Source organism: Diadema setosum, chromosome 1 (assembly GCF_964275005.1).
Source record: "Diadema setosum chromosome 1, eeDiaSeto1, whole genome shotgun sequence".
In the NCBI taxonomy this organism is placed as follows: Eukaryota; Metazoa; Echinodermata; class Echinoidea; order Diadematoida; family Diadematidae; genus Diadema; species Diadema setosum.
The window spans coordinates 13,040,137-13,054,216 of record NC_092685.1 but is presented as its reverse complement, the minus strand read 5'-3'; the positions used below and the strand labels follow the sequence as shown (position 1 = coordinate 13,054,216).

The window sequence follows — 14,080 nt, the reverse complement described above, 5'->3', positions numbered from 1 at the left end:
AGAATCTGTGAATATGTGTGTTCATGACCAATCACTAGACAATTCAGAACCAAGGTCACAGCCTGCAAATGGAGCTGATGAGGCGACAGGAGGAGGAGGAGGAGGAGGAGGAGGTGAGCAGAGAGATCCAGAGGAGAACGCCAAGAGACTTGCGGAGGAGGCCAAGAAACTGATGGAGGAGGCAAGGATGGAGATTGCTCAGGAGGAGGAGAGTGCCAAGAAGGATGCAGCAATCTCCGACAGACTCGCACAGCTCCAGCAGCGAGACCCGTCATCCACCAAATCATCTGAAGCCACTTGTGAGTCCTCTGGCCTCCTTGGCCTATAGTCCTCTGGGGGATTCTTCTTCCCCTCATTTTCCTCCTTTCTTTGTTGCATTGGTCTATTAAAAAGAATCTGTGAAACTAACAGTAGGACGATAAGTCACAATTCATCTACCGATACTTTCATTCAATTCTATGGATTGACAAATTGTGAAAATATTTTGATTATCTTTACAAGCATGCATTTTTATTTTTTATGGTGGCAATCTTGGTGTAGAGTAAATGCTTTATATTAGTGATTATATAGTCGGGATTGTAAATGTCATCTAGAATGGTCATTTATTATTGCGTCATGTTTTGCTGCTCTGTGAGACACTTTCTCTTTCTGTGCGAGGTTGACCAACAGAGGATGATATCTCATAAAGTATAGTGAGGGGCAGTGTTAAAAGTATTAGACTGGCCGGTCAAATGTTTGTGAATTTGAATCTCTGATGTAAAAAAGTAATGGGAAAGTCTTCTGGAACGTCTTCGTTATCCTCTGCCCCAATGTACATAGTTTGTTAGACTCAATCAGTGCCAGAAGAGAAATACTTTGTATGTTTGGTTAGTTCTTGTCACATAAAATTTTGATATATTCCGTTGCCATTTTGTACACATTTGTAACTGTCATTGACTTGTGCAAGGCATGTAGTGACTACATGATGTGTGCATTTACTGTCAATGTGAAAATGACGTAAGTTACAAGGAACATAGAAGTGTTGAAAATATATACAATGGGAGCATCAATCGAATATTGCATCCCCTGTGTTGGAGTGAGTTTGGAGAGGCAACCTTATGATACGAATAACTCCTCCACGGCAATGTCTTGAGTGTCTCTTATGGTAACGTCCATGACAAGCTCTATGACAGTGTGGTGACAGCCTTCCTGTCATCATCTGTGATGGTCTCCATGACAACGTCAATGACAAATCATCATGAATATCCAATACTGTTTCCATCCATTCTGTTTGCCAGATGATATTGGCTTGATGGATGATGAGGATGAAGAGCAAGCCTCACAAAGGCTCATTAGACAGGTAACTATCATCCTGTGGGGGAATCAATTACTTGTAAAATTGAATTAATACACTTCACCAGTTATCAGTATTGGAATTCTCACACAAGATTGTCTGCATACTATGTCACAGGACTAATTATTGTAAGTCAACATCAAGTCAATACTGATGATGATTAATGTGTGAAAGTGTAGATTTTAAGACTTAGAGATTTGTGAACAGTATCTATAATAAAAAAGAAAAAAGAAAAAAAAAAGAGACTAATACCATGGGGGCATTTCATGAAGCGCTTTGGTCGGATATTTTTCTGACAAACTGTTACAAGCTACTGAAATCCTTGCATCTGATTGGCTTAAAGCAAATTTGTCAGACAACTTTGTCGGACAAAATGCTTCATGAAATGCCCCCCTCCCATGTCTTGCACTTAAGTAAATATCAGCATATGAATGACACCTTTATCTTGTTTTTTTTTTTTTGGGGGGGGGGGGGGGGAGGGGGAGGGTATTTTGATATATTCATTTTATGTAAAATGAAAAATAGATCCATCCCAGTGCATTTCTAAAAATGGAATATACATGGCTTTATATGGAGTGATCTGTGTGTCTATTACTTTGTTAACCCGTTGAGGACGGATTGATTTTGCTACAACACACATTTCCCATATACTCTTGCCCGAGTATACTCAGGACTCGTCGTCAATGGATTAAGCAATGTACGTGTATTTGCATGTGGAGTTTTTTGGCATTTTGATTCCACTATCAGTATGCCATGAAATAGTTGTTTGAATGTTTTGATGTCTGGTCTTGCATTACTCTCAATCGTTGGTGTTGCATTGTCATATTTCTCCAAACTTCTGCACCCCCAGCTCCTTGAGGAGAGCAAGTTGGATGACAATGTAGCAGCTGATGGCTTTGATGTGCCTACGAGGAAACCAAAAGATAGCAATAAAAGCAGCCAGGATGTGAGTTTTAGTCGTTCACTACTTTTAAAAAGCTGTTGTTCTGTAAAAAATAAAATTTAAGTAGCCATCATGTCATTTTAGAGTGCAGTTATTAGCTGGATACAAAGTTCATAAGAGTAGAGAAACAAGTAACATGCTTAAATATCGTAATGTTTTAATCTTTTGTAATGCCACTTTTTTAAAGTAATTTCAATTTGTAAGCTAGATATGATTCCTGTGGTAAACAAAGCATAACTCCTCTACAGAAATTTTATCTAAAGATCATATCTGAAAGAATATGTGAGTTTTAGTGGTTTACTACTGTAAAAAAAAATTTTGTTATGTAGAAAATAAAATTTAAGTAGCATTCATGTCACTTTAGAATGCACTGCAGGCAGCATCCCTGTTTTTAGCTGGATACAAAGTGTATAAGAGTAGAGAAACAAGTAACATGCTTAAATATCATGATGTTTTAATCTTTCGTAATGCTACTTTTTTTAAAGTAATATCAACTTGTAACCTGGATTTGATTCCCATGGTATTCTTTTACGCATCGATTACATAATACCCAAACGCAAAATATTTGGGTTACGATATGCAATGCGGAGTATATAGATGCGTATGCTTGTGTGGGTGTATGAAAGTATGTGATGCATGTGCCAAAGTTTTTGCCAAAGGGAGGTGTATGCTGTATGTGAGGGGTAAAATTGTTGAGTTTGTGTTGAGAGTGTAATTGTATCCATTTTTATTTGTATTACATGAATGTTTTAATGTCTGACGGTTTTTTAATGTTATATCTATGCTTTGGAAATTGAGTTGTGAAATGAATATTAAGTAATGTTACAATGTTATCATATGATCATATCTGTTCTGTAATGTAAGCTTTTTTTTTTTTATAAGCGATTTTTATGTGATATCGTTATGTTATGTTGTATTACTGTGTAAACTACCTCAATTCGGCCTTGTTAGGCTGCCATGGTAGTTGTTTTTTTAAACCATGAATAAATAAATAAATAAATAAATAAATAAATAAACAAAGCATAACTCCTCTATTGCAAATTTGTCTAAAAATCATACCTGGAACAGTATATCCACCAGATTTTAAAGCTTTCATGCTTTGTCCCTCACTTTAAACCTTATTTACTTTTGAGAGTAACAGCTTTCATAAGTCATAAACTCATACTGACTGCATGTACTCGCTATCTAATGACACTTTCACAGGAATTTATTCAAACATGTGCTTGCTTCTCAAAGCACCAAGGGATGGCTTGATGTCTTTTTTTTTTTTTTTATTATCACTGTTATGCTACAGACTACTGTTTCCCATGTCCGCGAGTCCAAAATGGTAGACTCCGACCCAGACAGGTCACAACCAGCAGCAGATCCGGATGAGCTCCCTTGGTGTTGCATTTGTAACGAGGACGCCACATTGCGTTGCCTTGACTGTGATGGCGATCTCTACTGCAAACGTTGCTTCAGGTGAGAGAGAGAGAAGAGGAGGGGGTACTGAGGGGGAGGGGGGACAGTTGAGACATACATTGCATCCTCTTGAAGTGGACTGTCTTGGGCCAAAGACTTTACATGTAAAGGCTGAGCATTTTTGTCTTGTGCCTTTCAGGGAATAATTTTTCTTTTCCAAAAATTGATTAGCAATTTTAGTCGGATGAAGATACATTTTGAACAAAATGGTGTACAAGTCTATGTAATGAAACTGCTATGAAAATGATATTCTGTAGAGCAGTCGTACGAAAATGCATAGCAAATTGCAATGCGATACCAGGAAAATTATTCCCTGACCTTTGATAAAGATCTGGTAGTGTTGGGAAACATGGTTGGTCCAATCAAGTTAGTCTTCATTTCGCTGTCCAGTGAGGTACATTCGAAACCGTGAATAGCAATCGTCAGCCATGTGTCAGTGAATATGTTCATCAAAGCAAATGCAGCTGTCAATTCCAGTCGGGATTCTTTGGCTGTGTGTAGAGATCGGTGAAAAAGCTGAACACAATTCGTTATGGGGACTCTTGAATATGTGACCCGCTACAACAAAAGGTTCCGAAAGTCGGGGGAGGACAATTTTCTGAAAATGGCATGACATTATTCACGTACTCTTCTACTTTAATTTCATATATAGCACAACTCAGAAAAGTACTCGGTTGCCGAGATATCGATGATTTTATTAGCACATGTCAAGTGGTTGTGGAAATCGGGGTTTTGAGAAAAACACCTTCAAAGTTTTCCTTTCGAGGCCATCATGATCAAGGGGAGGCGAGACAGTTTTCACCGTTTGACAATAGGAAGTATGCTCCTAGCAACCTCCGCGATGTTCATTCAAGCTTAGCGCCAGCGTTCTACGTACGACCTATCAGTAATCAGGATGCCACGCACTGACCAATAAGATCATTCCCTCGTCACTCCCAAATCTTCGGACACGACTCTGTTCAGTTGAAAGTCGGAAAATCATGGCCCAGAAAAACGCTATTTTCTTGCCTTTCCTTGGATCATTTAGCTTCGAAATTTCGGCAGATGATAGACAAAAAATTAGACTACAAAATTATGCTGAAAACAGAAATCCTATTGCTTTGACCAATTTTGATGATGTGACTTCAAACTCTATTTTCTCGGCTCAGCCGTCAGCGACTTTAGGATCCTTTTGTTGTAGCGGGTCACATATGCCCAAGGCGGTCCCGCCTTCCCACACAACGAATACCCACACTACAAGGGCTTTAAGTGGGCTGTCCTTGTATGTCTGACAAGAAACTTAACCTTACCTCTCCTCTCCTTCCACCCCCAAATCCACAGTTGTCTTCAACTCGCTCAGGCTTCAGTAAAATTTCCTGAACTACGCTCATGTAGGGAATTATCTCTCTATACCTCGATCAGTTTGGATGCAAGGAGTCATTGGAAACCAGTACATGTATAATGTTCACCTTTTTCTCTCCATCCACCTTCCTCTCTACAAGATGTTGACACTTGCAGGTCCACAAAATAAAATGAATATATTCATACTAAACAATTTGGTGGTTTCACTATGAAATACGTGTTTACAGATTTAGAATGATCCAGCTCACCCAAAGAGTTCAAAATGATTATTAGGGAGAGGAACTTGAGGGACTTAAAATTTCCCCAAATTAGCACTCGAAACTGGAGATTAGATTATTCTTTATGTTCCCAAAGCAGGAGTCATCATTAGTTTTTTTATTTGGGTTGGACCTTTGTCAAAACATTTTTTGATCAATACATGAAAGTACAGTCAAACCTGCTTTAACGGCCACATATCTATAGTAGACACCTGCTGTACATGGCCACTAACCCCCCCCCCCCCCCCCCGAGATGTCAAGGACACTATCTAGAGCAGCCACCTCAGCTACAACAGCTGGCCGCTATTATACAGGTTTGGCTGCACCTTCAACAATTTTGTAAGTTAGCTATTTCATAAGCATCATCCCCAGCTTGGACTAGCATGTGATGGATAATGTTTGCGCCTCATACTGTACATGCAGTGTGTATCCAATTTTGTAATAAGCTGCTTGCCCAAATCGCATCTCTGTACATGTTGATCACTGTTCATTGATGTAAATTGCATAGAACGCAATAATGGAGTGTAATAATTCATAACACATTGCTATTCTGTTGTGTGAGATCATTCACCATTTGTTAGCTCACCTGAGCCGAAGGCTCAAGTGAGCTATTGCGATCGCTCTTCGTCCGGCGTCCGGCGTGCATCGTCCGTCGTGCGTAAACTTTTGCATTTTCATCTTCTTCTTGAGAACCCCTTGACCAATTTTCACCAAACTTGCCAGGTAGCATCCCTAGGGGGATAGGATCTCAATTTGTTCAAGTGGGCACCATACCCCATCTGGGGGCCCCCAGAGGGGCCCAAACCCCCCAAAATTAAGGAATCTTAGAAGTGATAGAGCTAAGTTAATACTATGAATTAGTACATTGATGACTGTAGTTTCAAGTTTGTTCATGGCGGAATCAGGGGTGCCCCCCTTGGGACCCAGGGGAGGGGGGTGGGGAGTGGTCCTAATGGGGCCCAAATAATTGTACATTTTCATCTTTTTCTTGAAAATGCCATGATGAATTTTCACCAAAATTGGCAGGTAGCATCCCTAGGGGGAAAGAATCTCACTCCCATCAAATGTGCACCGTGCCCCACCTGGGGGGCCCCAGGGGGCCTAAATTTGGACCGAAATTGTAAATTTTCATCTTTTTCTTGATAACCATATCACTAATTTTTACCAAACTTGGCAGGTAGCATCCCTAGGGAAATAGAATCTCAATTCCATCAAATGGGCACCATGCCCCACCTGGGGGGCCCCCAGGGGTCCCACCCCCACCCCCTCCTGTAAGGAATCTTTACAGATTTTCTCTAGAACCAGAAGTGATTGAGCTAAGTTAATACAATGAGTCAGTTTATTGATGACTGTTGTTTCAAGTTTGTTCATGGGAGAACCAGGGGTGCCCTCCCCCCCCCCCACCCCCTTGGGACCCAAGGAAGCGGGATGGTATGGGGGGGGGGGGTCCAAATGCAAGCCTAAATTTTCATCTTGCTGAAAACAACATAATGGATTTTCACCAAACGTGTCAATTAGCATTCCCATAGGGATAAGATCTCAAAGTGTTTGAATGGGCACCATGCTTTCCTTGGGGCCCCAGGGGGTCCAAACCTCCTAGATTAATGAATATTCAATAATATTTTTACCTACTTCTAATCAAAAGTGATACGGCTTTAAATCTTTTTTCCCAAGCTGCATAATCCAACATTCTATAAAGTACAGTGTACTTGGCAGGTATTTTTACCAGTGTGATGGAATATGTAAATGGATACCATGCCCCCATTCTCAAAACTACCCCCACCATAAGTTTCCAATGTTCTCAGGTAAGAGTCTGCAAGAATGCATGGAAGGTGAACTTGCGATACTCAGGTGAGCGCGTGACCCCCGGGTCTCTTGTTATATAAAACTGTTCTCTCACAGTGGAACATCCCAGAATGTTCTGTCTATTATAAACAGTCCACTATCACATGATCATGTTCATCCAATCGCTGTGGTATTTGATCAGTCCATAATATCATGTATTGCACCATTCTGTTGTTCCTTGTTCCTTTTCTACAGGGACGGACACAGGGACTATGGTATTGAGAGTCATGAAGTAAAAGCCTTCAAACAACCACGAAAGTGAGCAGAACTTGTTGGCTGTCAGTGTTAGCTGTATCTCTCATATGTGCCAAGTGTAGAGTCTGTAAAGTACTGTATGTCGCGGGTGGCAAGGGCTCCTGTTTTTCAGAAGCTGACAAAATTAATTTTCAACTTCTCACACAAATTTCATATATTCTGCTGCAAAAATGAATGGACATTGAACTAACGCATGAACATTGTTTTTTTTTTTTTTTAATATGTGGGATTATTTGAAGTTGTTGTTTTTGTGCAGTCATATGGATCCACAAAGTAATACTGATTTTAAAAAGCTTAATTTAATTATGTTTATTAACATGAAGAAGTAGACTAAACCACTGATTGGTAATAAACCTGCATAGAAAAAAAAAATTGTTAAAGTAACCTGGCTTAAGCCCCTGGTTGATACTTGAGATAGGGAAGTGAGCTGTGTATTGTCATATATGTATAACATTTTTGTTGTTGTTGTTGTCATCATTGTTTTACCGGGGGTGGGGGGTTGAAGGACATGTTCACCTGAATATACGTGTGGATTGAGTGAATGCAGCAATATCAGTAGAACAAATCATTGAAAGTTTTAGGAAAAGCAGGCAATCTGTTCATAATTTATTTATCTTTAAAGTTTCTGTGCAGTCATTGCTGGGTGAGAAGACTACTACAGTTTATGATGTCACATTCGTAGAATGATATAAGGAATATAAAGGGAATTCCACAAAATTTCACTTTTGAAAAAGTACACATTCCCTCAACATAGTCTGTGACATATATTAAAGGTAAAATTATTTTTCCTGCCTTCTGAAAGAGGCAAGTCAAGTACAGTCAAACCTGTCTTAGCGGCCACCTCTCTATAGCGGCCACCTGCTCATAGCGGCCACTGAAAAATCCCCCAAACGCAATTGCTGTATTATGGACCCTTTATATAACGGCCACCTGCCTAACGCGGCCAGCGGCCACTCATTTTGTCTCCCGTGGTGAATATCAACCTGCGTATAGCGGCCACAAAAATTTAGTTGAACCAATAAATCAGCAATGAGTACGATGTCTTTTACGTTCATTGCGTGATTTCTACCGAGTCCTAGCTCAGTCATAATCACACAAACACGATTGACAAAATTAATGCAGCTCTTTGCCACGAAAACCCATCTTACCACCAACTTGACTAGATTAGATCTAGGCTTCAGTAATGCCGCCCTGAATAGATGCTACAAAGGCAAAGGCAACTCTTAATAACAACTTAGAATTTTACCGAAATGCAGACTAATAGTGTTTAAGTCCCTTTGAATAAGGACAACATGGTACTTGACCTGGGTATTGTTTCTTGTTTACGTAAGTTTTACACATTATCAATCTCCATCGAACTCGGCTCTCGTGAACCCCGCCCATGCAAACCGGTAGGGTATGAACCAGAGCACTTCTCAGGCCCGAAATATTATTTTAACATCAAAAGAACAGGAGGCAATGAAAAAAAAAATGAAGTGAATTGTACAACGAAAATCCCCATAATAGCACTGCTGCACATGCAAACTTATATGCTGGTTGTTTGTTGATCTTAAATATAACATGAGGTATTTTCTGCTATTATAAAATGCAAATATTGAAATTCAAAATGGCCGCCAACCTGTCTATAACGGCCACCTGTCTATAGCGGCCGCTTTTGTTGTTTCCCTTGGGTGGCCGCTATAGACAGGTTTGACTGTACTCCTCTATAATGTGAGGGAAGTGAAAATATGTGACTTTTCTTTATAGTTTCTTTATATCATTCTGCACATATGACATCACAAGCTATATCAGTCTTCTTATTCAGTGATGGTGGCTCTGAAACTTCAAAAATCCATATAACTTTTGAACAGATTGTCCAATTTTCCTCAAACTTTCATTAATGTGTCCTACTAATATTGCTGTGTACATTTTCTGAATCCACACGTATAGGAAGGTGAACTTGTCCTTTAATCATTGTCCTTCATGCACTGAAGGAAGTGCTGGTAATAAATCTTGCAACATGTCCTGTTATTCACGGTTGTATGCCCGTGTGCCAAAAGGCAGTGTTAAACTTTAGTTGTACATGTACAGGCAAGCTCCATGATTTGTGCCTTACATACGTGTACTTCCTAATGCTTTCCAGTTTATGCCTGTATGACATGATTGATACTATCTTTCTTTGGACGTTGTGTATAGCTATTTGCATGTCTGGTGTAGTACAATGTTTATGAACAACTCTAAGCTGTGGAGACCTCCTTGAAATGGTGAATTGGGGAATAGATTTAAATTGAAATTTCACTCTAAGTTCAAGTTGGCTTAACCCTAACTAGGCCGGGCTATTCAGGTAGATGATAGAGCCGGGGGGGGGCCTCCCAGGCCCCCCCTCCGGATCTCGGCCGTCGACCGCGCGATCGCGGCGAAAATTGGCACACACATTGCCTATGATGTATTCAAAGTGCCATGAAGTTAATTTTTTCAAAAATTATCATTCACATTAAATTATGCTAATTTATGCATAATGATGCATGAAATCAGACAATTTGGTATAAATCACTAAATAAAGCTCAAAACAGGCACATTTTTTTTGTGTAAATATTCTTTTTAGTGTCCTTAGCAAATGTAAGAGAAAAAAATTGCGCAATCAGAAAAAATTTCCTAAGTATTTTATTGTTTTTTGAATTTCTTATGTATTTCTTTGTTTTTTCGACTTTATGTTTTTCATTGTTTTTTCGATGAAATTTGACCATGACATTGTTCCGAACAAGAAAATGCGTTATTAATTGATTTTAATCAATAAAACCCCAAAATAATCATGCTTTTATGAAATTTGTCTGTAAACACAGTTTGCATTGAAATTGTACACAAATTCACGTTTTTGAGCAATTTTTGGTCTGACATGCACGTGCATACTTATGCGCAACTTCGGAACCGCGCACCCGGGCATCGCAAATTTGGTGTCAAAAGATGCGGGAGACTCGAAAGAAAAAAGTCATGGAACGTCGCGTCGATAGCTTCTCGCGATAGCGATACATCGCGCGAAACGTCGAGGGGGGGGCCTCGGAGGCCCCCCCCCCCCCCCCCCCCCGGCCTAGTTAGGGTTAAATTATATGGGGGAGTCAAACGAACAGATCATTGATGCTGTAAATATGATTGGACAAAATATAAGAAAGTTATGGAATGAAAAGAAAGAAAAAAAGGGCTGCTGAAAACTGCTCTACCAGTTACAGCAAACTAGTGGAGTAAAGTTGAATGAAAGGTGGCATGAGCTTTGATACAACGACATAACATACACCTTTTTCTTGGGGGGGGGGGGCGGCTTTAAAAGGGATAGGTTGGGTGTCATAAGCAGGGAGGCGATGAAGTATGGAAGGGAGATTAAAGTAATAGATTTAAAGGTCCTGTTTACCTTTGGGAACAATGATTTAAAAATTGTCAAGATATGACATTTAATGCATATGTGTAGGTCTGTTGTATCACAAAACATCCTATCATCTAAAATTTTTGCGATAAAGCCTAAAATATTAGGAGATATCTATATTTTTCTCAATAAACCATGACTGTAGACAGTTAAGTCCGAAAGCATTCTTATTATAACTATTGTTCACTTTTGGTATATTTAACAATACTTAACATTGATTTTACCCATTCAAATTTTTACAGTAGTTGTTTCTATCCCTTACTCACATTCTAGAACCATTTTAAAGCACTAATGCTGGGTTTTGTTTCATCTGCAAATGGTAAATTATGCCTTTAACAAACACAAAGGAAAGATAATCGTAGGGTCAGTGGTGATCCACAAAGTCATGGAATACAACAGTTTCACACTTTCACCAATTGGTGATATTTTTCAGTGTCACAAAAGCATAGGTAATGATGTCATTGTCTCAAACTTTTCTCATTGCTGTTCACGAGATAACACAACATACTTTTTTTCTTACACTTCGATGATTACACCAGGGATGTGTTACAGAGATGGAGTGGCAACTCTTCGTAATTCATGCAAACACATGTTTGGGTTCAAGGCGTTACAATGGGATGTCTAGCATTCCACTACGCTTTTAAGTCATGCTCGGCACCGCTCTAGTTGCAAGACGAAGTTCGGAGATGAAGAACGCATTTCACCTTTCGTTGAATTACAAGCTTTATTTCAGCGTAAAATTTTAAATGAAATACTTGAATTGATTTAGAATAGTTTAGGAAAGAATTCAATATTATAAACATGTATTTCTAGTTTCTTCGTAATGCGCAAATTGAAATGAAATGAAAATTAGGCCCTCTTAAAAACCTAATATTTTTCTATAGTGCGCACATTTCTGCATGTTAGTTTTCTATCTTTTAATCTGGGATATTTTGATCTTTCAAATAAAGTACTCCGCTGAAGTGTGTTCCATCGTGCTTTTAAACTGTTTGCTGTTAAGATTGTCAGTTTTACATTGCATTTTGATTCGCTGCTCCAATTCAAGGTACACAAATTCATTGTTGCCATCACATTGAAAGAGAGCGAATTGCAGTAGGGGCAAGTATTTCTAGATGTGAGAGTGCTAGTCCCGATTATTGATGCTCTCTTTTGTCAAAGCACATGGGTAACATCTGTAGTTGAACGCATAACTTCTCAGCGGTGCCGTGCATGACTTCAAAGGAGAGCAGTAGTTGTCTCTCCTTCTCTAGCACCTCCCTGATTACACTGAGCAAATTATAACTCCCATTAAAAGAATTATATACATGCTATTGCTGAATCATTTTAACTAAATTGTGTCGACTTCATAAGCTCTTGAAGACACAATTTCTTTCTTTTGGATTCATTTCAAGGAAGAAAATTAGGTGAAGAAATTTATGCATAAGCAGCTGGGACACTTGAGAGAGTAGACATCACGACCTCACCAAAGTTATGTAGATGTGATTGTCACTGATACTTGTGTTACATGGATACATGCAAAAAGCTTTTGAGTTCCATTTCTTTATTTGTGTCCAATTCAAATGAATGTCTCACTGTTAAGCTTGATTGCATGAATTAAATCGATGTACAGGTTACATTCAATTCGTTGGATTTCTTTGAAAAGAGTTAAGAAAAAATGAGGACCAACAAACAAATCCCAGGACTTTGGAGAACTGGCAGCAGGTCAATGGGTGACTCTTGAGATAATATATATGATCATCTCATCTAATGTGCGTGTGATTTGATTATCATCTATGTCACTGTGCCATGTAAACATGTGCGGTTTGATTTTTTGTTTGTTTGTTTGTTTGTTGTTGTTGTTGTTTTTTTTTTTGGGGGGGGGATGGAATGAAAATTGACTTGAACAAGGGGTGGACTCTCAGTTTCGAGATGTAGGTCGTCAGCAAAGTGGCCTGTCCCAGTGGAATGACCAAGACTTAAAAAGGAATCGTATCATTAGCCTTTGAAATGATTTGGCTGTCTGCATCACACAACATACAGTGCACACTTTTCCACACTGTAAAATGAGACGAAAATGTATTTCACGGTTACACAAGGGAATGTGTGCATCTAGAATAAGAATTTATGTATTGCATTCCAGTACAATACCAGAGTGTACATTACATCAGTCAAATAGCTTTGCCATACAATAGTACATGAACTTGAATTATCAGCTATCATGCAAAATTTTGAGTTTGCAATGGCACCATTTGGCATAGGTTTGGGGGGAAAAAAAAGTTTGTTGAACCATTTCTTCATTGAAACTGTTGCCAAAAGAATAGCATGAAAAATAAAATAAAAATAGTAGAGTGGAATAGTGTTCATTCTATACTTCTCTGTCTTTAGAACTTTTCAATCAAAGAATACTTAATAGGCATTTTTTTTTAAATCATACAGCACATGGTGCAACTGCAAACTTCAAATTTCCTCTTGAATACACTTTCAAAAGCTAAAAATACCATCTAGAAATCACAGTATGAACGGAATGCTAGTTTCTTATTCCAGTATAATGCCAATACAATGCTTGATTCTAATATATAGAATTCTTTCTCTAATACAATGTATTCAGTTTCTATGCTAATTAACAGCTTGAAAAACCCCACTTCAATACATGTATTGTAAGTGCCTGTTGTACTATCATGTGCATGAACATATCAGTGTAATAATATCTTATATCAGCACAGGTCAGTGACAAAAAAAATGCTGTAACTCGAGCATGTAAGACATGTAATTAAACATGTGCAATATATTGTTATTGAACCATTTTTGAAATACATTGTTCTTGTTGTTGTGTACAAAATTATGAAATTGATGATATAGCTGTAAAAGTGTAATACAAAACATACCTTAAACCTTGCAGGTTTGAGATAGATTGTATAAGATGTGCCATCATGTAAATTGTCTGGTGTAGACCATGTTAGATGTTTTGCGTCAATTCCATTGCATGTAAGATATGTCCTAAAATGTTCTTGGAGCTAATGTAACTATTACATACAATATTTTGATTTTGGAAAAGAAAAAAACCAAAGAAACAAAACAGATCTTACTTTGATTATACTGTGTTCAAATGCAATGTCTTGAGGACAATTACCGAGTGAGAGAGAGAGATTATTATTATCATCATCCTCATCATCCTCATCATCCTCATCATCATCATCATCATCATCATCATCATCATCATCATCATCATTCCAAGCTAGAATGCCCTGAGAACTTGGCCCTTTACCATG

The 14,080-nt window shown here is 38.6% G+C and overlaps 1 protein-coding gene across 1 annotated transcript in view; it reads left to right on the top strand.

Moving 5' to 3' along the window:
• Positions 1-7,442, top strand: part of LOC140237040 (abscission/NoCut checkpoint regulator-like) — a 47,923-nt gene extending 40,481 nt beyond the window's left edge. The window contains exons 7-11 of the mRNA XM_072316984.1: positions 39-299; positions 1,278-1,339; positions 2,184-2,279; positions 3,571-3,737; positions 7,376-7,442. Coding sequence (XP_072173085.1) covers positions 39-299; positions 1,278-1,339; positions 2,184-2,279; positions 3,571-3,737; positions 7,376-7,442 — 653 coding nt within the window. The remainder of the gene's footprint in view (positions 1-38; positions 300-1,277; positions 1,340-2,183; positions 2,280-3,570; positions 3,738-7,375) is intronic.
• The last annotated feature ends 6,638 nt before the right edge of the window (positions 7,443-14,080 follow it).